Genomic DNA, 27,830 nt, shown 5'->3' with positions numbered 1-27,830 from the left:
ACCACAACTTCTTTTGATTAATCTATCCTGCCTGAAAAGCATTATCTCCCCCGGATTCAGTAATAAAAAGATAATCCAGGACCAACATTTCTATCAGATATGCGACTTCCATTTTATGTTTAGGAAGAGACAGGGCATTAACTAATGCTCATTTAAATCTTTTAGAGTTTTTCCTGTTACCTGCCTTTCCAGAAGACTATGTAAAAAGATTTGGTTCTATTCCTGATGGTGCGTCTCCCGGGAGGGCGGTGGCAGGCGATGCGGTTATCTGGCCTTGGTTCCCACAGGAATTGTGAAAGCCGCTCCCGGGCCATGAAAAGGCTGGAAAGCTTGTTGGTCGCGGTGGCTTTGCTGGAAAGGACGCAGCTGGTATGAATGCGGTTTGCATGGTGAGTCCCAATAACCAGGCGGTGACCCTACTGTCCTTGATGTGCTCAATCGCAGATTTGGCTATATTGCCAAATAGGCAAGTGCCACTAAAGGGCATATCTATAAGGGAAGCTTGGGCATCCCCAAAAAAGCCAGCTGATCTCAGTCAAGCATGGTGGTGAGTGCCACGATGATGCAATGGCCCCGCCCTGCGAGTCAGTCATGTCTAGTCCAACTCTGATGGCAAACTTTGCTGAGTCTGGTTCAGGATCGCGATGGCCTCCTCAGAGCAATTGACAGCACTTGAACATGTCCCACACAGTGTCGCTAGATCCGCCCAAGAGGCATACGGCGTTCACCAACCAAAGTGAAAGGCTGTTGGACGAGAAAATCCTCTTTCATATGGTATTCAGCCTCTAGGACTCCCAGTCCACTGGAGTGGCAGGAAACGCATTGGGATTAATTTTGAAGGTTGGAGCCTCCACTACCAAGCTCTCAGGGGTAGGGCACTGGCTGTGGAAAGCTGGGTCCTCAAGAGCAGGGTGGTGATGACGTACAGTCTTCCTGTGCACGGGGATACCTGTGCAGGGGTTGCCCAGGCCCAGAGTAGGACATCGAAGAGAGCTTCTTTGAAAGGCAGTAGTGGTCTGTGAGGGATACCCACGGCTGAACAACCTTTGTCACGGCATTGGTCTTGACTTCTACGGAGGGTAGCTGGAGGTTGATGACTTAAGCCGTATTCTTTTCCACCATAGTAAAGGATACCCTCTCCTTTGTAGCCACACTAAGAGGGGAGAACAGGCAAGTGTCTTTGGTAAGGTGTCCGGGCCACTGGTGTTGGTCAGCTCCTCATACCAGTTTTCGTCATCCATTGGGTCCAAAGCGTCTTTGTGGGGATCAGGGTAGCTGCAAGGAGCCTAAGGCCGACCCCTGTTAAAGTCCTCCCAGGCGTGCCAAGGAAAGGCTTTGTCTCTCACCCAGTACTAGGGTCAGGTGATGCCAGCATCAACCGCCTATCGGAGTTGGGAATTACTATGAATTAGGCGCCGGTGAGAGGCATGTGCGGTGCCAGGAACCACGCCACAAAGCTCAACCGTTGAAAAGGTCTTGGATTGGAGACCCGAGTCGGTCTTCATCCAGGAACAGGCTGAGAGGGCCCGACTGAACCCACCAGCAGATATTGAGTTGTGGTACCTCAATCAACCCATCGGGCCAAAAGGTGCTCCTAAGGGGTCAGACTGGATGAGGTGCATGGCCTCACAAAACTCTAATTTGGGTAGTGGTCACTCTGGCTCCCCCTACGGGGCGCACCTAGGCTCAAGTTCTGCAAGGGGAGTGCAAGAGTGGGGCCTCGACTTGTGGGGTTATTCCAGCGCCTCATTCGATGACTTGGATCTGTGAGGCGAAATCAAACAGCACTTTGACTTCTTGGACTTCTTGTGTCAACCCAACTTACTCAACGATGAATTTGACCGTGACAAAAGCATACAAGAACGACTCCGAGAGCAGGCCTAGGACCAGGAGCGGTACAGAGATTTTAGATGTCAGGCCGCCAGTAGCTTTGTCTACCGACCCCAAATCATCTTTGGATTCAAGGTGTGGCAGTTGAGAAAGTTCCTGGAGTCCTGGTCCAGCTCCTGACAGCATAGGCAAACCAGATAGGAGTGTGTCACTTACATTTGCCTGTGAAAGGCTCCAAATGGTTTAACAACACCTGGATTCTTAGAGGATATCTGTAAATCACAATGTGAGCAAAATGCTCAAAAGAATTTGACAAAATGTTGAAAAAAGAGGTAAAAAAGTTACCAGGGTAACTCTTCCGGATTCGTGCTGTTGGAATGGAAAGAATAAATATAAATCAGTGCACTGGGATTTTGCCTATATAGGCACTGAGCAGTCACTTCCAGAACGGATGGTACCTACAATGCTGATGCGGAGCCGTTTGATGGGACCTACCAGTGTGCAGTGATGCTGCTGAAGATTTTCCATATCCAGTCGGATGCCTGGTAAGGAGTAAGGAGTCTGCAGGTAGAGGTTTCAGATGGAAGAGAACACAGTAGCCACTATTTGAAGGACACACTGGACCACAGTAATGGCCTTCTGGGCCAGGAGAAAGAAGGACAATGACCCTCCTACAAGCTCCAAATGCCTTGGGGAAGTAACCTCGAACGCCTAGCACACAGGTACAAGATTTTCCAGATCCAGTCTGATGCTTGGGGAATATGCTATAGTAAGGAAAATGTGGCTAGAAGTCTCTATCAGATTTAGACTCCACCTAGATCCTATTTGGATAGCCAGAGCTGACACATTCTTGGACTTTGTCCAACCATTTTAGTTAATATTACCCAGAATTGGACTTTTGACCATCTGAATTACCATCATTAGACCTTCCAGTTAAGGAACAAGCCAACTTTTACTTTTAGCCCTTTGCACTGAAGCCAATGACTTCCAATTGGAGGCTTCTCCTTCATCATTAATCAGAGCTTCAAACAGTATGGGGGCTTCAAAATCACCATTTCATCTCTGCCACTTTCATGAAAACTATTGATACAGAGAAAACAGTAACTACTCTGCTGAGAATTGTATGGAACATTTGAATTGTATGGGACATCCACTGGGTCCAAACTTTCAGCCAGCAAGTGATCAAAATATTAAAAGTAAAAATATCAAAAGTCCAATGATACAGGAGGTGAAGGGCCAGAGCATGATCGCATTGGCAGTACAAATACACAGTAAGTAAGAAAGCAAAAAGAATAAACCAACTTTGGTTTCATCCATCGAACCAAAGCGAACTCAATGTATTGTAGAGACAAAGCACTCATCTTTTTATTCCTCTAGTTCTAGCAAATATGCTTCACCAGAACCTGACCCAGCAACTTTGATGAACACTAGTTTTGTGCAAAGGTTATCCAGCCCAGTAAAAAAAAGCCTCTAACACCTCAGTTCTACGCTTCTAAAGCCAGAGAAAACCACAACAAATTCAGGCCCATTTATCTATGCCTAACAGGACTAATTCTAACTGGCAAGATTATTCTATATGAAAAATAGGTGAACTGGCTGACAACTGGGCTGAGGAGGTCAGCCTCTTCTAAGATGGTTACTTTAAAAGGTGAGCACCTAAATCTTTAATACACAAATTATATTTTCGGCTTATTTGAAACATGTTATTTTTTTGCTCCCCTCCCCTCTCCTCCCCCCCCCTCTCCAACCCTGCAAGATGAGGAAAGCTTTATGTGCTCTAGTCGGGGTGTAGGGGGTTTAGGTGGTCAGTCAAACCTAAGGGAATTCAGAGATGCTTTTTCTACAACTGTGAAGGGAGAGTTTCTGCTTCCGCCTTCTTGACAAGCCTTGGTTAGTTATATCCCTTTTCCTGTGATACACTACTTACATATTTGGTGGTCCATCGCTGACACAAGAGGGACATGGAGCAACATCTGCTTTAAATGTTACAATGAGTAGGGTTGCTTTTTGTTCATTCAGCTATTTTGTGGTGAATGGGAAGAATGTTTTTGTAAATTCATTTAAATTCAGGGTAGATCCATGATGGCTATGTTTATTCAATGTATATATTAAGCATTGTCAGGTTAAAATCCAACACAGCATTGAATAAAGAACACCAATTAAACAGTAAACCTCATGTATGTGTTAGCAGGGACACTGGTTAGAAAAAAAACTAAACAAATTCTCTATCTGCAATGGGCGTTAATCAAAGCATATAGCAAATACATTTAAAAAAATTGTTTACTTCAAGACACTAAAAAGACATTTTCATCTATTCAATTTAATGCACTTCAGATAATCTCTCACTTTTCAGATCCAGAAAACATATTATACATGCCTATTGTTTTGCTAGAAGATCCAGAATCAAAGAAGTTTACACCTTTTCCTATAGTAAGTGGCCCTGAAGAGAACAGGTCATTTATTTTAAAAAAACATTGATGGTTCAGTAAAAATACAAAATATATGTGCTGTAAGTGCACTAAAAAACGGTGATGGATCAAGCCCTGATCTGTTGACTGGGTACGAGTGTTCTGTTCAATTCAGATACTCTGTCCATCACCACCCCCTTTTCTGAATCGTTTTGTCCACCATAAGCGTGGAAGGGTATACTCAGATGTGAGTCCCTTGCTCACTGCACCATCAGGATTCAAGCAAGCCAAGCCGAAGACGGCTGTAATGCCAGAAACGGGTCCCCGGAAGCTTGTTTCCTTTCCAGTGAAAGAATTGGCTTGGTAGTTTGGTCTGCCCTGTTCCCATGATGCACTGGGCCAGGGACAGACTAATTTGCATGTAGCCAGGTTCTGAGCTGGGATGGTGCAGTGAGCTAAAAAACGGTGATGGATCAAGCCCTGATCTGTTGACTGGGTACGAGTGTTCTGTTTAATTCAGATACTCTGTCCATCACCACCCCCTTTTCTGAATCGTAAGTGCACAAATGACACACTGATCCATTAATGTTTTCTTTTTTCATGATGCAGTAACCCCTACCAGCACTGGATGGTGACAGTGAAATTGCCTATTACCTCTATGTATTTTTGGACCTGGAACCATTGTCATGATATTCATCTACCAATGCTGCACAGGGTCTTAATCCTTTCAATGTTTTATTGTTTGCAACCAATCTTTGATCCTGGGTCGTACTAACCCCACAACTTATGAAAGCATTTATGATTTTACCCTTACAGTAGAAGAGTGCTCACTAATTTAATGTTAAAAAAACAGACATACAATTATTATATATGCTTAAAATATTTTCAGTCCTGAGAATTCATGAAAGCTGTATATTTAAACAATCCTGGTGTCTCATTTTGCCACTCAATGATTTCTCAGTATGGCTCTGCAGATTAAAGTATCCATTAGAAGTATTGAGTTTCTTATGAATTTTGTACTGTGCCCAGGTACAGCCAATCATATGTATTGGGCTATATTTTTTTTTTTACAAATTATTCTACATGAATTATATGTATGTATTAACAATGTACCACATGCATTTAAAATGTTTACTTAAAATAAATGCGGACCTACCTCTTTTGACTCATCTGGAAGATAGCTCATGGCAGCAGCCAAGCTCCCCTGAGAAGCCAAAAGATTTGCATACTGTGTGATCTTTTCATCAAGCAGATGTCCTTGAGAAGGCAGCGAAGTCCCTCGTAGCAGTTCAATTGACCTACGTAACACCATCACTTTCTCCACGAGTTCCTGCATAAACAGAGTTCAAGAAGTCAAGAAGTTAACATCGAGGTTGGGAAAGATGTATTTTGTTACTAGGAACAACAAGGTAAGTGCCATTTGCAAGTGCACAGCAAATAAACATCGGAAATAATGCTAATCACTTCAATCACTTTTTACATCATATAAATGTTCATTTATTTAGTTATACCACATGCACTGTGCCACAACGTTTTTTGGGGTAGTTTATCAGGCAACTAAATAGTGATCGATGCATTCTGTGAATTTTGCCATACAATGTCTTTCCTCAAAGAGGGCAAGCTATCATTGATTAAGAACACTTCCAACTTGACTATCCAACTATACTATACTATACCTCGGAACACGTTACTACAATTATAATTAAAGAGAATTCTAGATGCAGCTGCCAGACAGCTTCACAACCTAGCCAATGACTAGATCCATCACTGTTAAACCAATATTCAATGTTCATTGAAAAATCTACGAGATTGAACCACTATTCCATCAATAGAAACTCAATAACTACTGACAAACAAGACAATTGTATTCCAGGCTGGCCACCTTGTTGAGCATCCAACCTTAAAAAAAAAAGCTGTGATGGAATCTATTTCCCCAAACAGAGATTTGGAACTTGTTTCCCGCTTAATTAAGAAGTCACCTACCTTGAATTCTAGAGAGCACTAAAGTCCTGTCTTTAACAATTAATTTAATACAACATGCAGATGACTATGTGAGATGAATAGTATGTATGTGTAAAATGTGCCTATTCTGACACTGTTGTGTTTATATCTAAGACCCTAATTCGATATTCCAGATTTATGCCCTTGTGAGGTTATAATCAATAATATCCTGATAAAGGCATAAGAATCAGATCCATATTCAGTAATAGCCCATGCAGTCCAAAGCACGGCTACTCCCATCCACTCCTAGAAAACACAACGCGTTCTTTAAACAAACCAAGCTCCAGCAGCCCGGGAAAATCCCCCCTGCTTTTGTTTTGATTTGAACAAGAACTCCTGAAGTCTAGAAAGAACTGTTAGTTCTTAGTGACGTCTTATGTCCAACCTTACGTCAAACCCGGCACCTTCCAGGTATAAAATACCAACATTTGCCTTAAGCAAACACACGGTGGTTTGGAGCAGAGCGGCCATCTACTTGCCTGAGAGCCCAGCTGATGCGAGAGCCCACAGAAGCCGGCCCTCCCGTTTGACGCACTGAGAGAGAAGCTGTCTTTTTCTCCAGCCGAGAGAATCCAGCTCCGGTGTTTCCAGCCTACCCTTGCGGGTTGCTGGGGGATCGAGTCCTGAGGAAAGAGCTACCAGACCTCCCACATTCTATTACCAAGGTACGGAGCTGACTAAACCCTTAAGAGAATTCCTGATGCAGATTCTTGGCAAAACAATCTTAAACAACTTAACTTAAACTGCTACTTACTAATCCCTTCCCAAATATTTGGCTTAGGTCAGGTACACCAGGGTAGGCTTAGTTAGAAGCACCAGTTGAAAACATTAGTCAATGTATTTATGTATGTATATATTTTATCCATTTTAAAGTATCATATGGCTAAGAAACCATATCAATGCTTTTAAAGTATTATTTCCTAATACTACTTTTACTGTACGCACTTTACTTTATTATAAGTATTGCAATTGTGGCAATTCATTTCTCTTGCATGAGAAAGAAGACTGCTCAATAAATAACACCTTTTATTGAAAACGCCCGTCTCTCTATTTCTCTGCAGAAACTAAGTATGCACAGTTGACTGAGCGAAATAGCTGTCTATTGTTTTCAGACGACTATAGAGATACACTCTTATTCTGAGGGAGCAAAGTTGTCATGTTTATGCGGTTGTCGGAAACTGAATCCCTTCTTGTCTCAGCCAGGGAGTTCATCCCTCCCTATTAGTTCAAGAAAGTTTCCAGTGACCTCTGAGCTAGCTGGCGCAAACCTAAATTAAGTTTAACATAGTCAGTAGAGACCTAGATGACCTCAGTCCTACGTCTACACTGCTGTTTATGTTATTCCAATGCGCAGAGCCTATTGGGAAAATAGGAACTACACTACATGGCGCCCAACGTTTGGTAAGGCGATAATCTAACGCAAGACACTAGAGTAACTCAGTCGTGCTTTTTCACACAGAACCCTTTTCCCGTAAAAACTCCAATAGACGTCTGGAGTGTGTGAAAGGTTAATATCCGCCGGAACTTAGTAGGAAGAGATTCCTATGCATTAGTTTTTGGTTTGATCATCGTTGAAGGATACAGTGTTCCAAAATATTGTGCACCTAATCTTTGTTTCCTTGAAACTCGATCTGCAACAGAAAACTTTCAGTCAGTAAAATGTCAGAAAGTGACGAAGAGAGAGAAAGAGAAGCCTTAGCAGCTCCACTCTTACAGGAAGACACAACCCTCCAAGAAAATGACCCGAGTGTTATAATCATTCCGGTCAATATAAGAAGAACTATAACTCTTAAACTTATAGAAAACGGACTGACACCACGAGGTGGTACAGTCATATTCGTGGTAGGAGCACATGAATATCGGCAGACAGAGGTATTCTATTCACGGATACATTTTCCAGCAGCACACGCTGTAACAAAAGACTTCCACTATTACAAAATAGAGGAACTCCCAGGAGAATACACTCCTTTCGAGGATATCGAAATCCCACTAAATTACCAAGAGCACCTACTCTGGTTTAATGGCGCCCTAAAACATAATAATCACATCACCAGGCTCTGTCCACTAGGTAGACCAGAAGCAACAGGGCCGGTCCTATGCAACTATGCAACACACCCAGACTACGAAACAATGTCAAGCGAATAACTCCTAGTTAAACTAAAAGAATTAACAAAGGCATATAGAGAATTAGTTCAATTGGCAAGGGATGATATAAAGATACGCCAAAAATTGAAGGAAACAGATATAGCAGACCAACCATTTGCACTCGCCAGAATCATAGAAAAATCCTATGAAGAGCTAGGAAGAGATAGTTTGGGTGGGAAACCGGTAAAACCCCAACTAACTGAAAATCCTGAAAAAAATTTATTAAAAATAATTTAAGAACTCCAAAAAAGAGTTGGGATGGTAATAAACAATCCTCTCCCAGGGAAAAACATTTCCAGTCCAGAGGAAGGTCTCCTTAGCGGAGAGAGAGATCTCCAGGCTGAGAAGACAAGTCTCCCCAAAGGGAGCCCTCTGAAAAAAGATACAACCTTAGAGATAGGGATAAAATAAGAAAACCACACAGATATCAAGATGTTGATACACGTCCCTCTCGATCCTTCTCACTCAATCTTTCTCGATCTTCCTCACAAAAATCGGAAAGAAGAGGACGGTTGGAACACAGAGATGAGCACGTCAAGTCCAAAGACAAGGAACCTGCTCATCAATGCAAAAAATTCAAATTTCCTAGAAAGAAGGTAGCAAGTATTAAAATTAAAATTGCCGAGAATTCTGAGGACACAACTGAAAAACAGAGAGTGGGCACAGACAATGCTAGACAGCGCAGCAGAAGTGAAAATATCTCGCAAGATCCTGATGAATCTTCTGGAGTCAGTGGACACGAATGAGTACATTCAGGTGGAAACTGCAGACACACGAGTTCGTGTGCCCCATACATTATATGAAATAACATTACGTATAGAAGGAGATAGAACTAGGAAAAGGTCTTTTTGGGGAAAAACTTTCTAAAGGCTATGACATCCTGTTAGCTGAGAAAGACTGGCCACCAGAGTTTGTCAGGGAGTGCCCTCATGGCGAAGAAATGATTATGCCTGCCTTCTCAAATCATATTCCGATTCATAAAAAATACACATTGGCAAGAAAATGGGCAGTGGCCCAAGCTCCTGCCTTATATAAAAATCATGTAGGATGGGATGAGGATTCTCCTCACCACAAAATACAGTAAAAAAAATCAGCCCACTGCACAAAGGCAGTACCCAGTTCAACAAGAAGCTAAAAAGCCAGTCAGGGAGATCCTAGATCAACTTGAATATCAAGGGGTGATCGAAACATGCACCTCCCAAATGAACAATCCTTTGTTTCCTGTCTCCAAGCCAGAAGATTCATATTGTCTAGTTTTGGACTACAGACACCTTAACTCCTGTTGTAAAACATTTGCAGTACAAAACTCACATAGTGCAGCACTAATGAATAACATTGTGCGCAAAAAATATAAAACGACATTAGATATCTCTAATGGATTCTTCTGCCAAATCATTGCAACTGAAAGCAGGTATTTGACCGCTTTCTCAATATTGGGATCGCAACAACAATTTTGCCGACTCCCACAGGGATTCAAGAATAGCCCAAGATTATTCTCAGCAAGGGTAACAGAGTTACTAAAAATATATGATGATGAAGCATTATCATATGTCGATGACATCTATCTCACAGATGATGACCTGGAGACTCACTTAAAAAGGGTGAACACCATAATACATGGGTTCGCGTCAGAGGGTTACAAATTCAACTTTAAAAAATCACGAATTGCCCATCTAACTGTCCTATTTTTAGGATATGAATTATCAAGTGAAGGCAAAAGCCTGGCAGATAATTTCTTAGAAAAATGTGCTGTACTCCAAACACCAAAAACGCTGAAGAATTTACAATCAATACTAGGTTTCCGGAATTTCGGAAGAACATACATTCTAATTTATGCCGAGAGGGTTAAACCTCTCTATGAATTGATAAGACCAGATTTCAAACAAATCAATTGGACTCAGAAACACACAGAGATTTTGAGATCATTGCAAACAGACATGTTAGCTAAAACAAAATTACAAACTCGCGAAAACATACGCAATCTTGTAATCCAAGTTATCCCAGGAAGATGCGGATTCACATATCTGACCTCTAATGAGGGAGAAACGGTACCTATAGCTTACAAATCTCATTTGTACACTCAAGCTGAAATGAAATTCAGTTCAACAGAAAAAATTCTGACTGTGGTTTAAACTGCTGTAGCATAAGAAAGAGCCCTAGCCCAAGGCGGAAGAATAGCTGCTTTCTCAGCAGAATCATCCCTTGAGGCATTAACAAGTCCACGTAATCTGATTAAAGTGGCCTTAGATCCAAAATGGATAGAATGGGAAAATTCTTTTGCTACAGAAGACGTGAAATACTATTTTGACCCGAAACTGAAAAAACTAGATGATATAGAATATGAACGAGAATATCCTCTGCCAGCTGAAATTCTGCCTCTAGAACAATACACCTGCATAATCTATATGGACAGATTCGCACAACACTACGATGTAGAGAAGAAATCCTACAATGCAGCGTGCGCGATTGTTAAAGGTCGCTGGCGCGCTGGTAAATTCAAACCAATGATTACCAAAACTGAATCACTCAGGAACTGTTCAGCTAAGCGAGCTGAAATAAGATCTTTAAAGATGGCGCTTGAAAATGCCGATCGCGAATTCCCCACACTAATAGTGTGTGATTCGTATTTCTGCGTCAGGTCATACAACAGTGATATGCAGACATGGAGTAAAAACGGTTACAAAGATGACACAGGTACCACAATCAAGCATAAAGCGCTTTGGGAACAAGTAGTTCTTTTAAAGAAAGAACTACGAAAGACTCACATGATACACGCACTGAGTCATCGACGTGATGGCGTTCACGTTGCAGGGAATTCAAAGGCTAACACAGCCACAGCGGAAGAGGTTCAACCAGCTTCCGTAGCCACTGAAAAGCGTTCAGAAAAACAAATAGATGGAGAAACCATGCTGGCAGTAAAAGCCTCATTAAAAGACGATTATGCAGCATTACCTCTCAACTATCCACTCAGTAATACATACATAATTGATGCAAACTCCGTTCCGTTTGCTCGAATCCCTGGAGTGGGGGATAGAGTAATTCCAAACACGAACCGGAGAATCTTCTTGCTACAAGAAGCACATATAGGATTGGGTGTGAGGCACCAAGAGATCCTGAAATCTCTGATGGAACTACAATCAGAGTACTGGTGGCTGGGAATGAGCGTAGATACCTACAAATTTGCAAAAAATTGTGAGGACTGCAACAGAGATTGCAGTTGTGAACCAGACCACCCTGTAGCCCAGATACCACTATTAGATAGCATCAGGCTATCTATAGCGCAGAAATCCAGTCGGAGAAATGCGTCCCATAATTAATAAAGACTTAATTCACTTAAAAATGTGGCCCCAGCACTCGGCTGACGCCAGAACTGTTATAAAAGATTTGCGAGTCTTTATCGGCACATACGCAATTGGCATGCTACATTCTGATCAGGGTCCTGCGTTTAGCTCTTGAGCTTACAAAGAGGCCATGAACAGCATGGGCATCGCATTGCGGTACTCTTCTCCCTTCCATCCGGAGGGAAATGCGGTTGTGGAAAGAAAAAACCGGGACTTAAACCACCTGTCCCAGTAAGACCTGTCTGGAATCCAAAGATTAGGGATCTGGTCAGAGAAAAGATCGCGGTAAAGAAGGAATTTGGGCCTTCTTACAGAAAAGCAGTACCTGTCTTAGCTATCAACGGAACAAGATCAGTTGTACTACCGCCCCTTGCTGGTAAAAAGGAGAACCGAGTTGTATCCATCGACCTGGTAAAACCACAATCATGTGGCCAATAATAAGTAGTGGGCCAAGTGGACTCCCAAGAAATAGCAGAATACCGAAATGTGCTACAATCCAAGAGGCTCATACTGAGAGACTAATCACATTTGATAAACCTACAGTGAATAACAAAGGACTATGCAATAATGCCATGGAACTAGTGCCTCTTGAAACCCAAATTGCAACAGTTTGTCAAGAAACACCAGTCTACAATGATGTAGCGTCTGACTATGCTAATGAAAGAATGAAAAATGCAAAAGCAAATGAAAATCCGGAAAAAATTCCAACAATTGAAAGAACTGCATCTGGCTACTTCATCAATTCCTACGACTTCTCTGAAGATCCAAGCGAGCATGAAGAAACGCCTCCGACGAAAACTTTCAAAGACAAAGTAATTGAACTTTTTCACCAACTGAAAGAAACATATCTGATTTCACCATGGATTGAATTTTGGGTTGTGTTAGGTGTACTTACTCTCCTGCTTTGGCTCATCACGGTTCTCGTTTGGGAAAATTCATTGAAGGAAAATATAGCACAATGGACACAGCAAGTCAGAACATCAACTTGGTCCTAAAGCCTCACACATCCTCCCACATCGAGGAAAGAGAACTGTCATCTGTGAACATCTCAGCCAATCCAATTCCCGGTGGGGTAGCATGGGACAGAACTGATTATGACATTTTTGGCCCGGTTGAGCTCTTGAAATATCCACATCAGTTCAAGGTTTCATTAAGTGAATTTGTGACACCAAGTACATTCTCACATGATTGAGACTTTGAAAACATTAATATGATGTCAGATTTAGTAATGTCAGCAAAATTCACAGAACTTGATAACTTACAGGGTTCATCAAATTATAAAGAGTTATACTGTTATAACCATTATGGTGACCACTATTTGCATAAAACTGCTCAGCCTAGAAATGTTTTATCTAATAACCAATGGGAAAACTGTCCAACTCCGCCAAAAGGCAGCTCGAAAACATTTTATGAGAAATTCCAGTACTTCTCAATGTTTAATAACAGTGATCCAGAAACGTTTTATTTTCAAATGTTAACTAGGACAGGAATGAAAACAATGTTGACAAATACTAAACTGATTTATTCTGAAAAATTTTATGACAAAATGTCTACATTTGGTTTCGAATTTTGGAAAAACACCATTGAAACAAAAACGATCTGGGGTTCCAAAGATTGGCAAGTACAAGGCCTAGAAGCATTATTTAGGGCCTGCATGGTCCCAGAACAAATGAAATTCTTGAATGACACAATTCAACAAACTACTTGTCTTGGCCTAGCTAAGATAAAAGACTTAAATACACCGTCTATTCCGAAACCCATAACTGATAGTGACAGCACTACAGACGTGGAGATAGACGTACCCATATTTTACACCAAAACAGAACACATCCTGATTGGAAAAAGTGGTTGATCTGGCCAACAGACACGAATAACTGTCAAGATAGATTCCTGAACAAAACACAGGGGTTCAAAATGACCAGACCAGACACTAGATACGCCCAGAGACAACATCCAGGGATAGTTACAACATACAGTGTAGGGAAACTATTCCTTGAGTGGCTAGAGAAATCCACACTGGCTGAAATTAAGCAACACTTGACTTTACTTAAAGACAGTGCTGACTTGCGTGATTTCATATTGGGACCACGCAAACAGCGTCAAAAACATTTCATAGCGGCCGGTATATACGCTGAGTATAACGAAGCTTGGAAAGTAATGCAAATTGAGACAGCAGAAAAAATACGAGAAATTGATCGTATAAATTTGGAAAAATCACTTTCTGTTGTGGACAATGTGTTAACGACTCTGTCCTCCAGAATATATTCACTGGACAGCATTGTATCATCTGCTTTTGATATATTAGAGCAGGACTTACTAATGTTACAACATGGTCAGTCTCAATTACGTTCTATTGTACAGCTTGGTTGGACGTTGCAAAATCTGCGTTCAGGCTACGTACCATGGCGCTTAATCAATACAACGTCATTATTCGGTATCTTTAACCTTACTGATAAACAAATCAGTTTGGCACAAAAAGGAGCAGGCTATACGATTCGGAGCATAGAAAAACTCGAGAGATTACCATTGACAATGTCAGAGAGACCTGTCATTGAATGGATAATACACGGAACGATTACAATTCCAATAACAACTTTCCAGTTTAAATACTGCCAAGAGTATATACCTGCAGGCCAGTGTGAGAAGTTGGCCTGGTATGTGATGCTCACTAATTCTAGTGATCACCTTGTACCATGCCAAGCAACCCTTATGATGATTGGTTGTAAGTCAACCTTATAGACCAGCTATCCTAGTAGCGTGGACAAAGCAGTCTTAGGCTAAACTCTGTAATGGCATGTGAAGCAAGCTGTTTTACCATACACAATCCCCTTGAATACCAAATGAAAGGACACCACACAGATATATATTAAAAATATATATATTTATTTACTACAAATATCCCCTATACTCTTTATGAGCACAGAAGCAAATGCGTTAAAACAAAACACAGTTTAAATATACAAAAGTTGCACAATATGGATGAGCCCTAGGGGCCACCTAAACTATATACTAAAATAGTGGTATAAGAATCACCTAGCTGAAAGGAAGTAGGCCTAGGGCCTTGGGAATCGCTGGAGCTGTTCGGGAGTAACAGTGATGTAGTCGGGAAAGGCCCGCGGGACTTAGATGCAGCGCAGAAAGTGCACGCATATACCAATGTTAAGTCAATAGTACGTAAAAGTTACAAAGTTAGTTATTAAGGAAACTTCCGAGTGACCTAGAAGAATGAAACTTTAGACACAGACACTAGAGGTGTGTACCAGTGTAGGAACACGGCGTTGCTGAGTTACCTCACCCACAGGAAGCGGGTGCACAGGTGCGAAGTAGTGTCGGGTTTCGTCACGCAGGTCGATGGTGCTTGGAGCTGAAGATGCTGCAGGCGGCTCGATGTGAAGAGTTCCGGTGGATCTGAAGTGGTGAAGGCCTGAAAGCAGAGGGGACAATGTTCAAAGTCACTAGCCAGTGACTACCGTGGAACCAGGATGGAACCAGGCGATGTCGGGTGCAAACAGGCGATGAGGTGTAGCTTCTCTCTACAGCCACGTGGACACGAAGAGGTCGAGGACGTCCAGGAGTCGATCACAAGCTGTCCCACGAAGGCTCTAGCTGATGGCGGTGTCGGCAACTAATGCAAGCCACGCAGGAAGTGGAAAAAGCTTATCACTCGCACCAGCAAGGTCAGAGCGGGTGCTCCTTTTTACAGGAGCGAGGGCAAGTCTGGAGCAACCAGACCTGCAGTGTAAATTGTAGGTTTCGTCGCCAAGATGGCCGCTGACCACGTGGCAAGTGGCCAGGAAGGCGCGTCGAGTGGCACAATGCAAAAGGGCCCCACGCAGATCGTGGAGATGCTGGAGGGCTGATCTTCGGTGCAAGGGCTGCTCAGTTGTGGGGCTTCTCAATCCCCAAAGCACAGCGTTGAGGGTACCTCGGGTGCTGCGCAGTCAGCTTCTCGGGGGTCTTTCGAGATGTCCGGTCCCATGTCTCTCGGTGCCTCCACAGGTCCCTTCTTTGCAGGGACTGTGGATCGGGCTGTGAGAAGTCTGGGAGTCTGGGTCTCGTCAGGCTCTGGGCTCAGGCTCCGGCAGGGGGCGGCGGCAAAGCAGACGTTGAGTTGCTGGATGGTGCCTGTGTTCACAGGGTGGCTACTCCTAGGCCACAAGGGAGATGCTCTTCAGTCTTCTGTGCAGCAGAATGTCGAAGTCCAGTCGTCTTCTTATTTCAAGTTGATTCAGGATGATCTGAGGTGCTACTGTACTGCTCCCACTCTTATTCCCAATCTGAGGGGTGGATCACCTGCTAGGTCCCTCCTCTGGGTGGGACCAGGAAGGGGGGCGGTTACATCCCCTTGACTTTGTCCAGCTCCGTGTCAGGACTGGGTCTGGAAGGCCCCAGCACCGGTTTGGACTGGCTTATGCACGAGGACACCTTGTGTGCCCCAGGCATGTCTGATTCTATTCAGCCCTATCCTACCCAATACACAAAATCCTGTCTGGGGTGGTGCTCGCACCTCCCAAGGCAGGAAACCCTTTGTCCAAGCCTCCCTCGCTGGAAGGACTCCCAGCAGCAGGAGGTCAGACTTGTGTCTGTGGTGGCAGCATCCATTTTGTGATGCTGAGGCTCGAGTTTGACTTTAACCGGGGTTCAGGTTATGTACATGTCGTGTCCCTCTAGAAGGGTGGAATGCTATCCCCGTCGACAGAACTGTCGAGGGGATAGTATTCCAATTCGAAAGACATCTTACTCGACATGTTTTGATAAAGCCAAACCAAAGTTAGCATATAACCGCAAGGATTATAATGCGCTTAAGAGTATATGGTATGGCAGTATCCCGGAACAGCTAAGGGAGTTGTTCCAGACAGCTGCAGACAGGCTCAGCTCATGCTAGAGCAACGTCTCACATGTAACCACGCACTCTGCCTCCAGGATTGCAGAGGCCTTACATAGGAGTGGCTTATAGGTTAACATGTGTCCATTTAAGGTTAGATATAGGGATACTATATCTAAGTAAGAGGTGATTACACCAACTTACCCCAGCTAAATGATCAGCCAGTTGTGTCAAATATGGAGGCCAGGCCAGGGGTGGCACAATACATGCTGCAGCCCCTGGTAGGCCTTGGCTACACCTATGCCCTGGGTACCTATGGTACACTATTACAGGGGCCTATAAGGTGAACCAGTTCCAATTGTGCATGCACCTAAGGTACATGGAGTCCATTTTAAGGAGAGAGCAATAAGCCTGGGGCCCTGAATAGCAGGATCCCAGACCAACTATGTCAAAAACCAGCTAAACACCAGGCAAAACGTTTGGGGGTAACCAGAGTCCGATATCCACCTTCCTACAGCCAGTATGAAAGGTTGGGTAAAGAATACATCAAATCAACCTGGGATTTACCTTATACACACAGATGTTACAGTGAAGGGAACAAGGAGGTATTTCTTAGTGGTAAAAATTGTAAAAAATCACTAAGCGGTACACTTCAGTGTCAAGGTATTAATTTGCATGGAGCCTGTGAAGGGTCATCAAATAACCTTTCATGTCACCTGCATGGCACGCCTGCAAAACGGATAGAGCCATTTTTTAGACCCCTTTCTAATGGCAGTTAAGTTTTAATAAGTGACCACAGCTGTTGTGGCATGCTGCCAGGAAAAGCCTATCGGACAACTGTAACTTCCAGGGCCGTTTGCTGTATGCAAGTATTGTATCCACACAGCAATCCAGATATGGGGGCTGCGTTATGGCCTCGGTTGAATATCTCTTCTATTCGAATTGATACTTTAAGCAGAATGAAGTCTATTCTTTTACAGACAACTGTGCCTTTAACGTCATCAAAAGAAATGTATGAACTGCAAGTGGCAAGGACATCGGCAGAGATACATTCCCTTTTATTGACAAATTGCCCTGTGCATTTCGTAGAACTACTAAGCCAAATCTTAAACATGTCTGCTACCAGTGGCATCGCACATGTATTTAAGACAATTTTTTCGGGACTGTTAGCACCCTTTGAAACAGTTCTGGGCATCTTCCCGAATTTTTTCCATTCTGTCTTTGGCGGCCTACCCTTAATCTTGGGACTCGTGGCAGGAATTTTATTTTTGCTCCTTCTGCACCGATATGGCAAGCCAATCCACAGGCAAGACTCTAGCAACGATGGAAGAAACGATCCTAGCAATACGATACCGAGACCGTGTCACTAAGGTCCTCGGATTGGCCCGGCTAAGCGATCTGAGTACAACCTGGTTTCTTTCATTCAGACCGATCTGGCCAGATTGCATCATACCTGTGCTTCGATGTCTGCTATGCGGAGAAGAATGCGTGTTGGACGTCTGTCTTACACTACAATCAGCAGTACCAATGGATATCGATACTTTGCTAGGTCCTGTAACGACTCATGCATCGTGTTGTCCCCAGCGGCTACCGATTCTGATGACGGCAATCGTTGAGACTTCACCACTACGAATAGGTGGCGGTGAGGTACGAGAGGAAAGCAGCACCAAACAGGTACAGCCTTCTGTGAGCATTGCTGATCCAACCATTGATGATAGCAATCACGCAAAGAACTGCACAGTTGCAGTATTTTCAAACTTGGTCGAACTTTCACCTGATGTTGTAGACCAATTCTTTGCGGGTCTGTCTGAAATAATGTTCTCTCCAGTCAACGAGAATAACTCTTAATAAAAACAATGAGCACACAGCATTCCCTGAAGTCTGAATTCGGCCTTCAGTTTTGATAAACAAAGCTACAGAAAATATCTGGAACTATTTTTTTCCCTGAAAGCGAAATTATTTTTGCCCATTTTTCAAAATATTTACCTTTTTCTGGCACATGGTACTCTGCTTAAAGTAGAACTATTCTTAGAGAACAGAGCTTCTATTTTTAGGATACTAGAGACAATATTTTACCTCAGCCTCTAGCACATATACTGGATTTTTGTATAAATATGTGATGGAATGGTCTCGACCTTCTTTTCTGTATTCAGAGCCATTTCATGTGTAATTTTCGCAATTCATTCAGCTGATATATATGCATTTATCTGAATGATGGCACTGCTTAAAAAGCGTACAGTATCAACACTCATTTTCGTGTATTTACCTTATAGCATTTCAAAATGCGAAATATGTATTCTGGGGTGGGTCGGAAAACACACATGCATCGTTGAATGTTTACTATTGCTTTGTTTTTTAGTAATGATGGACATCAATCCGTGGAGTGGGTGTAGTGTTTATATCTAGGACCCTAATTCGATTTATGCCCTTGTGAGGTTATAATCAATAATATCCTGATAAAGGCATAAGAATCAGATCCATATTCAGTAATAGCCCATGCAGGCCAAAGCACAGCACGGCTACTCCCATCGACTCCTAGAAAGCACAATGCGTTCTTTAAACAAACCAAGCCTCCAGCAGCCAGGAAAATCCCCCCTTCTTTTGTTTTGATTTGAACAAGAACTCCTGAAGTCTAGAAAGAACTGTTAGTTCTTAGTGACGTCTTATGTCCAACCTTACGTCAAACCCGACACCTTCCAGGTATAAAATACCAACAGTTGCCTTAAGCAAACACACAGTGGTTCGGAGCAGAGCGGCCATCTACTTGCCCGAGAGCCCAGCTGATGCGAGAGCCCACGGAAGCGGTCTCTCCCGTTTGACGCACTGAGAGAGACGCTGTCTTTTTCTCCAGCCGAGAAAATCCAGCTCCGGTGTTTCCAGCCTACCCTTGCGAGTTGCTGGGTGATCGAGTCCTGAGGAAAGAGATACCAGACCTCCCACATTCTATTACCAAGGTACGGAGCTGACTAAACCCTTAAGAGAATTCTTGATGCAGATTCTTGGCAATACAATCTTAAACAACTTAACTTAAACTGCTACTTACTAATCCCTTCCCAAGTATTAGGCTTAGATCAGGTACACAGGGGTAGGCTTAGTTAGAAGCACCAGTTGAGTACGTTAGTCAATGTATTTATGTATGTATATATTTTATCCATTTTAAAGTATCATATGGCTAAGAAACCATATCAATGCTTTTACAGTATTATTTCCTAATACTACTTTTACTGTATGCACTTTACTTTATTATAAGTATTGCAATTGTGGCAATTCATTTCTCTTGCATGAGAAAGAAGACTGCTCAATAAGTAACACCTTTTATTGAAAACGCCCGCCTCTCTATTTCTCTGCACTCTGGTGAAACTAAGTATGCACAGTTGACTGAGCAAAATAGCTGTTTATTGTTTTCACACGACTCTAGAGATACACTCTTATTCTGAGGGAGCAAAGTTGTCATGTTTATGCGGATGTCGGAAACTGAATCCCTTCTTGTCTGAGCCAGGGAGTTCATCCCTCCGTATTCATTCAAGAAAGTTTCCAGTGACCTCTGAGCTAGCTGGCGCAAACCTAAATTAAGTTTAACATAGTCAGTAGAGACCTAGATGACCTCTGTCCTACGTCTACACTGCTGTTTATGTTATTCCAATGCGCAGAGCCTATTGGGAAATAGGAACTACACTACAACACTCTCTGCAGCACATTCATCTTATGCACAGTGACATATACAGCTGTTTGCAGAACGTACTTGATTCTCAAGCAGCTCAACCAAAATCTCCAATATATGACATACAATAGACAATATCATACAATCATACATGGAAAAAGGGCACCAAGGAATATTATGGAAATCTACGTGAATACTCCACATGGGACAAGAGTGATGACCAGCAAATCCGGTAAAACCTCTTGAATGTACAAGCGAAGGACGTCTGAAGTCACATTACATGTTCAGAATCAGGCATTCATCAGGTGTGCCAGCGTGGTTCTGCACCTGGTACTGGTTTTCACCACAGGTACAGAATACACAAAATGATGTTTGTAGTCTAGGGGAGAAGAGGAACACATACTACAAAAATGTCTTGATCAGAATTTATCTTTTATTATGTATTCTGCCGTTTGGAATGGTGTTCCATAAACAGACAGAATATTGTAGCAGTATCATCACCGGGTTTATTATAGTCAGTCAAAATATTTAATACTTCACTTATAAGCCATTACTATTACCTACTGGCGATCGCCAGTAGGTATAGTTAGGACCTATTTTCCATAGGAAATCCGCAACATTCTATTTGGAATAACTTTGGCGCCGGATGACAAATCTTCGCGAAATTTTCAAAACTAATGGCCAGCTCCGGTCAGCTCATATCCTGAAAGTCTCGGGGTGATTTGTGAAGCAGGGGCTGAGAAAAACAGGGGTTCCAAAACGTGTTTTCCCCATGCAATTTTCTGTAGGAACCGTTTATCGCGGCTACAGCCCGAACTGCTGAACGGAATTACCCCAAATTTGGTAAAGAGGTAGTCCTTGGTTCAGACTCGTGCCTTTTGCTTAAATGGTGTAAATCAGTTCAGTACTTCCTGAGAAAATCACGATTTAAAGTATACATATATCTATGGCCGCGGTGGATCCGCGCACCTTGCCATGCACGTGCTGTATTCTAATAGGGTGTCAACACTCCAAATCAGGAAGAGTTGGCAGCAATCATGTGCCTTGGTAGAACCGAGGCACAAGAAACCTAATAAAAAAATGCGCAAAACTCCCTAGGCCTGCTCAGGGGGCCCCACAAGGACCCAAAATGTTGTTTGTTTTTTTTAAATCGCCAAAATCTGCGATGGGTCCGCGGATCCGGCCGATCCCCCCCAAAAAAACAAACCGCGGACTCCCGCGCTTCAATGATAATTACCCCCCGGGCGGCCAAATCCCAGGGGCATGGTAAAAATGAAGTGGGGGGGGCACTATCCCCCCCACACTGCCCTGGGGACCGCCACCCCGAGAGAAAGTATGAATAATTGCAGGGGGGGGGGGTGTCACCATCCGGGGCTTTATTTTTTAAATATACATACCCTGTGTGGGAGTGCTCAAGCCTCCCCACACGCCCGGGGACCGCCACCTCACCAGGGTACTAAATATTTAAATCGGGACCCTCCAGCCCCGGGGCTTTGCAGGTGCTGGGAGGGGGGCCACGCGGCCCCCTCCTGAAGCCTTGTGATGGCCCTGGGGCCCGCCACCCCCCATTGCCGGCTCCTGCAGTCTCCCGGGGTGCCCACCCCCGGGACACTGTAGTTTGCTATGGCAGAGCGGGAGCCTCGTGGCTTCCTCCCTGCCATAGCAAACTGCTTTGCCCATTTGGAAGAGAGCAAAAAACACAGTTGATGGACAGAATGTAGAACAAAGATTGTTCTACATTCTGTCCATCAACTGTGTTTTTTGCAATTTTCACCCCGAGTGTGCTGGGTATACTCAGACGTGAGTCCCAGGCTCTCCACACCACTGGAGTCAAGCTATTCAGGCTGAATGAAGGCTGATAGCCAGAAACCGGTCCTTGGATGCTTGATTCCGGTCTGGGAAAGACATGGCTTGGTAGTTCAGACTGGACTGTTCCCATGGGGCACAGGGTCAGAGCTGATTTGCATATAGCCAGTGTCTAACCCAGGGTGGTGTGGAGTGCAAAAAAACGATGGATTTAGGCCCAGATCCTTGTACTGGGGTGAATGTATGACATTGTTCTACATTCTGTCCATCAACTGTGTTTTTTGCAATTTTCACCCCGAGTGTGCTGGGTATACTCAGACGTGAGTCCCAGGCTCTCCACACCACTGGAGTCAAGCTATCCAGGCTGAATGAAGGCTGATAGCCAGAAACCGGTCCTTGGATGCTGGATTCCGGTCTGGGAAAGACATGGCTTGGTAGTTCGGACTGGACTGTTCCCATGGGGCACAGGGTCAGAGCTGATTTGCATATAGCCTGTTGTAGTGTTGCTGCCAGTGGGGTGTACCACTGCAGCACACGCCCCCTCCCACTGTTTCTGCATGTGTCGCCCCTCAGGCGTAGAAGGGCTTTGGTAGAGCCCGTACGTAAGCGTGGACACGCTCCCCTGCCAATAAAGAGCCCAGGGCCCTGGGCGTGGCCAGTTGGTGACTAGCCACTAATGTTAACACGTGTGTCCGATAGTTGCTACTTTCTAGGCCCTAGGCCAGGACACCACACCTGTGTCTAACCCAGGGTGGTGTGGAGTGCAAAAAAACGATGGATTTAGGCCCAGATCCTTGTACTGGGATGAATGTATGACATTGTTCTACATTCTGTCCATCAACTGTGTTTTTTGCATTTGGAAGAGAGAGCAGGAAACCTGCTCTCTCTTCCAAATAGCAAAGCAAATTGCTTTTCTACAGGGGGTGCTGCATCTTAGCAGCTCCCCGTGTGGAAAAGCAATGCCGGCACCCTCAGGAGGCGGGGAGGCGGCGGGACTGTGGGGGGATTGGGGACCCCCCACGGTTCCCAACGGAGAGGTCCAGCCCCGGGAGATGGGGTCCCCGGGGCTATTAGAGGCCCAGGAGGGGGGCCATGTGGCCCCCCTCCTCAAATATGCAAACATTTAAAAAAAATATATATATAGAAAAAAGGCCGGCCCCGGGGGATTGGGGTCCCCGGGGCCATAAATGGCCTAAGGAGGGGGGGAAGGCAGTCCCCTCCAAACAGGAAAATAAAGTAAAAATATGACCATGCCCCGGGGGATGGGGTCCCCGGGGCAGATTATGGCCAAGGGAGGGGGGCCACGCAGCACCCTTCCCAATTTATTTATTTTTTTTTAATTGGGGGCAGGCCCTGGGGGTTGGGTTCCCCAGGGCCAAGAATATTAGGAAAAGAAGGAGGTTCACACAGCCCCCCTTCTTAAAAAGAAAAAAAAAGACCGGCATCACACTGGAGGCACGCCCCCTTCTTGTAGCACTCTGCAAATGCTCCCGCTGGGGCGTTTGCAGCGGGGGGAAAAATTCCCCTTGAATACTGAGGGTCCCTGGGGGCCAACTAGCCCACCAGAAACCTCCAGTATGCGCCAGGGGGCTGCGTTCCAGAGAGGTGTTCTGAGGCCACGCCCCTTTTTACACCTCTCTGCAACGCAGCTCTGTGGCGCTTACTGGAGGTAGGTGGTGGGCTAGTTGCACCCCATGGACCCTCTATATTCAAGGTGAGTTAATCCCCCCAACTTAAAATGCGCCACGGGGCGCGTTTGCACAGTGATGAAGGAAGGGGGCATAAATTGAGTTTACATGTGTGCAAACACACCCTGTGGCGTGGTTTAAGTTGGGGAATAAATTCCTTGCCAATCCTGAGGGTATCTGGGGGCCAACTAGCCCACCAGGTACCTCCAGTAAGCACCACGGAGCTGAGTTGCAGAGTATTGTAAAAAGGGGCATGGCCTCTGGACACCTCTCTGCAACGCAGCCCCCTGGCACATACTGGAGGTACCTGGTGGGCTAGTTGGCCCCCAGGATTGAGGAGTAAATAATTCTCTAACTTAAAACGCGCCACAGGGCGTGCTTGCAGACATGTCACCTCAGGCCACGCCCCATTCCTTCACCACTGTGCAAACGCGCCCGTGGCGCTTTTTCAGCTGGGAAATTAATTATCTTTTAATACGGAGGGTCCCTGAGGGCCAAATAGCTCAACAGGTATCTCCAGTATGTGTGCCAGGGTGCTGCGTTGAAGACAGGTGTTCAAAGGCCACGCCCCTTTTTACACTCCTCTGCAACGCAGCTCTGTGGCGCCCTTTGGAGGTACCTAATGGACTAGTTTGACCTTAGGGACCGTTAGGATTAAAGGGGACTCTCAACTTAGAACGGCCACAGGGCGCGTTAACACACTGGTGAAGGGAGGGGGCGGGCCTGAGGTGATGTGTGCAAACATGCGCTGCGGCGCGTTTTAAGTTGGGAAAAAAATTCCACTTCAATCCTGAGGGACCATGGGGGCCAATTAGCCCACCAGGTGCTTCCAGGAAGCACCACTGCGCTGCATTGCAGAGAGGTGGTGCAGGCCGTGCCGCTTTTTACATCTCTCTGCTACGAAGCTCTGTGGCGCTTACTGGATGTACCTGGTGGGCTAGTTGGACTCTAGGGACCCTCAGGATTGAAAGGGAATTATTTCCCCACCTTAAAACATGCTAGAGGGCATGTTTGCACAGTGGTGAAGGGGAGGATGGTGTTGGAAAGTGGCTCTATATATACTGGACCGTAGTGAAATCACCCGAACTACGAATTCCAATTTACTCACCTGTTATCAAGAGCTCTGTGCTGCATCTTCGAGCGCAGTACTGAAACTGAAAAGTAATATTTACCGTACTTACCAGTAACTTGAATTTCCTTCCATAGGATATCATTGCCGGCTTTTTGCTGAAAAAGTTTCTAAGTGTTGATTTAAGAAACTTAAAAATATTCCTCTAAAATCAGCTGAACTACGAATTCCGCTTTACTCACCTGTTATCAGGCGAGACCTCAGTAATGCATCTTTGAGCCCAGTACAGATTCTGAAACGTAATTTTAACCGTACTTACCAGTAACTTGAATTTCCTTCCATAGGCTAACATTGACTGGTTTTACTTGGAAATTCTTCTAAGTGTAGAGTTTTGGAACTTTAAAATATTCAACTCAAATCAGGAGAACCACGAATTTCGATTTATTTACCTGTTATCAGGAGAGAACCCAGTGCTGCATCTTTTAGCCCAGCCTGACCCTGAAAAGTAATTCTAACCGTAATTACCAGTAACTTGTATTTCCTTCCATAGGAATCCATTGTCTGGTTTTCACCAGAAAAGTTTCTATTTTAACAAACTACAAATATAACTAAATCGCCTGTATGACTTAAACGCATTCTTTCAACTGTTTACAGGAGATGCACCAGTGCTGGATCCAGGATCCACCACTGAGTAGGAAAAAGTAACAATAACACTACTTACCTGCTAAGTGAATTTCCTTCCATAGGCGAACATTGACTGGTTTTACTTGGAAATTCTTCTAAGTGTGAAGTTTTGGAACTTTAAAATATTCCTCTAAAATCATCCTAACAACGAATTCGGATTTACTCACCTGCTATCAGGAGAGAATTGAGTGCTGCAACTTTTAGCCTAGCACAGACCCTGAAAAGTAATTCTTACCAGTAACTTGTATTTCCTTCCATAGGAATCCATTGCCTGGTTTTCACCAGAAAAGTTTGTGTCTATTTTCACAAACTACAAATATTCCTTAAAATACGTTATACCGACGCCACTTTTAAGTATCTGGGAGTATACGTCTCTTCCAACCCGGTCGAATTTCACGCCCTAAATCTGAAACCCCCACTGGAACGGTTCAATCGGGATGTAAAGGTGTGGCGTTCCCTCCCTCTCACCCTCCTGGGCAAAGCTGCATTGTTCAAAATGATGACGCTTCCCCGCTTCCTGTATCTCCTCGAAAACACACCGCTCCCGGTCCCCTCCTCCTACTTTAAGGCAATCGCAGCGACGGCTTCTACTATGCTGTGGGACGGGAAGCCGGCAAGAATTGCGCAATGCCAACTGGTGAAGGACTGGTATGATGGGGATTATAGCACTCCCTAATATTGAACTATACTACTGGGCTGCCCATCTCAAGCAAATCAATTACTGGCTACAAGCCCCGCAGGCAGAGACCGCCTATTTGGCGGACAGGCAGGGTTTTGAGTCCAGGGGTCTGTTAAGAAACCTCTATAGTCGTAGCGTCCCATCCGATCTATTGGGTCCGACTCGTCACACGGTTCAACTCTGGTATAAGGCACATAGACACCTTCAGTGCGCTAACGTTATTACACAAATGACACCCCTGTGGGATTCACACAGATTAGGTTTCATGGGCAACAGTAAAGGGTTCCAGGCGTGGGACAACATAGGTATTTCAGTAGTGGGAGACCTCTGGAAAAAGCGCAAAATAGTAGACTTCACTTTCCTACAAACCAAATACGATCTGGCGCAGTACGAACATTACAGATACATGCAAATACGACATGCACTTCAGTCAGTCGTCCCGACGGGGACGAATCTACAGGAATCCACCCCTCTTGTGGACAGGCTGCTAACAGAACATATGCCCCACAAAGCAACATCCTTCACATATCGGAAACTGGTTAACAACCTCCCTGACATGCTATCCAAATTGCGTTTGAGTTGGGTGGACGAAATTGGTGACCTTGATGATTCGGAATGGCAGGAGGCCCTCTCCTCGCCACGAGAGACAGCGATTCCCTCCAGACTTAAACTGGTTCAGCTGAAAGTATTACACCGCACATATTACACCAGAACGGTCCTCGAGTATTGTCTCCGTGGATGCCGAGAGAGGGGAACGTTCCATCACACCATCTGGGATTGTGGTCGGGTGGCCATGTACTGGGCGGCAGTGCTGCGAACCATTTCCCAAGCCACGGCTGTTTCCCTGATACCCGACCCACGTCGCTGTCTTTTAAACATATGGGATGCAGTAGACTTAACCCATCGTCAACAGGACTGGGCCATGCTGGGAATGATGGTGGCAAAACGCAATATTGCTAGACTGTGGGGTTCTAATGTGCTGCCCACATTGAGAGACTGGTGCAGAGACATGGATGAAGCAATGGTGTCCGAGAAGGCAGTATTTGTCCATCGGGGATGCCCTGAAAAGTGGGGACAAATCTGGGGGGCATGGAATAAGTTCAGAGGGGACATATGTGAGCCGCCATGGGTAGACTCGGATGAATACCTTTCAGATTAAGTGTTGGGCCTGGAAATGTACATGTCGGTAGATGTATTTCTTTCTGTATTGAAATTTGTGCTACTGCTTGACAGGTGCTATAATGTTAAGGACAGGTCCGTGACTGCACTGCAAATACTAAAAACACTGCAAGTATGAGCATATGTTTTGTCGCCTTCTACTATTGAAGTATTTATTGTCATTTTAATTCAACAAAAAGTTTTGTTACACAGAGAAAAACAAAAAATCATAGACCTAAGACATATCGTACAATTGAACTGGTTGAATTATGTACAACATGTTTTATTCGCCGCCGGGCCCCAGGGTTATCGGCTAAACGTCTGTGTTAACCAGATAACGATATTTCGACTGTGTCGCTATTGCGGCCGGCCCAAGGGGCTGTAGGCCATAAGCTGTGTTAAAATGGAAGTGTACAATAAAGGTCTTTAAAAAAATAAATAAATAAATAAATATTCCTTAAAAAACGCCTGTATGACTTAAACGCATTCTTTCAACTGTTTACAGGAGATGCACCAGTGCTGGATCCAGGATCCA

At 44.4% G+C, this 27,830-nt stretch overlaps 1 protein-coding gene across 1 annotated transcript in view; it reads right to left on the bottom strand.

The window, feature by feature from the left end:
* SEC31B (SEC31 homolog B, COPII component) overlaps positions 1-27,830 on the bottom strand; it is a 1,335,991-nt gene that overhangs the window by 662,351 nt on the left and 645,810 nt on the right. Inside the window, exon 14 of the mRNA XM_086922250.1 lies at positions 5,395-5,568. Coding sequence (XP_086778376.1) covers positions 5,395-5,568 — 174 coding nt within the window. The remainder of the gene's footprint in view (positions 1-5,394; positions 5,569-27,830) is intronic.

The sequence above is a fragment of the Lissotriton vulgaris genome, chromosome 5 (genome assembly GCF_964263255.1).
Source record: "Lissotriton vulgaris chromosome 5, aLisVul1.2, whole genome shotgun sequence".
Lineage (NCBI taxonomy): Eukaryota > Metazoa > Chordata > Amphibia > Caudata > Salamandridae > Lissotriton > Lissotriton vulgaris.
Note: the sequence above shows the minus strand (reverse complement) of the source record. Positions and strands in the feature narration are given on the sequence as shown.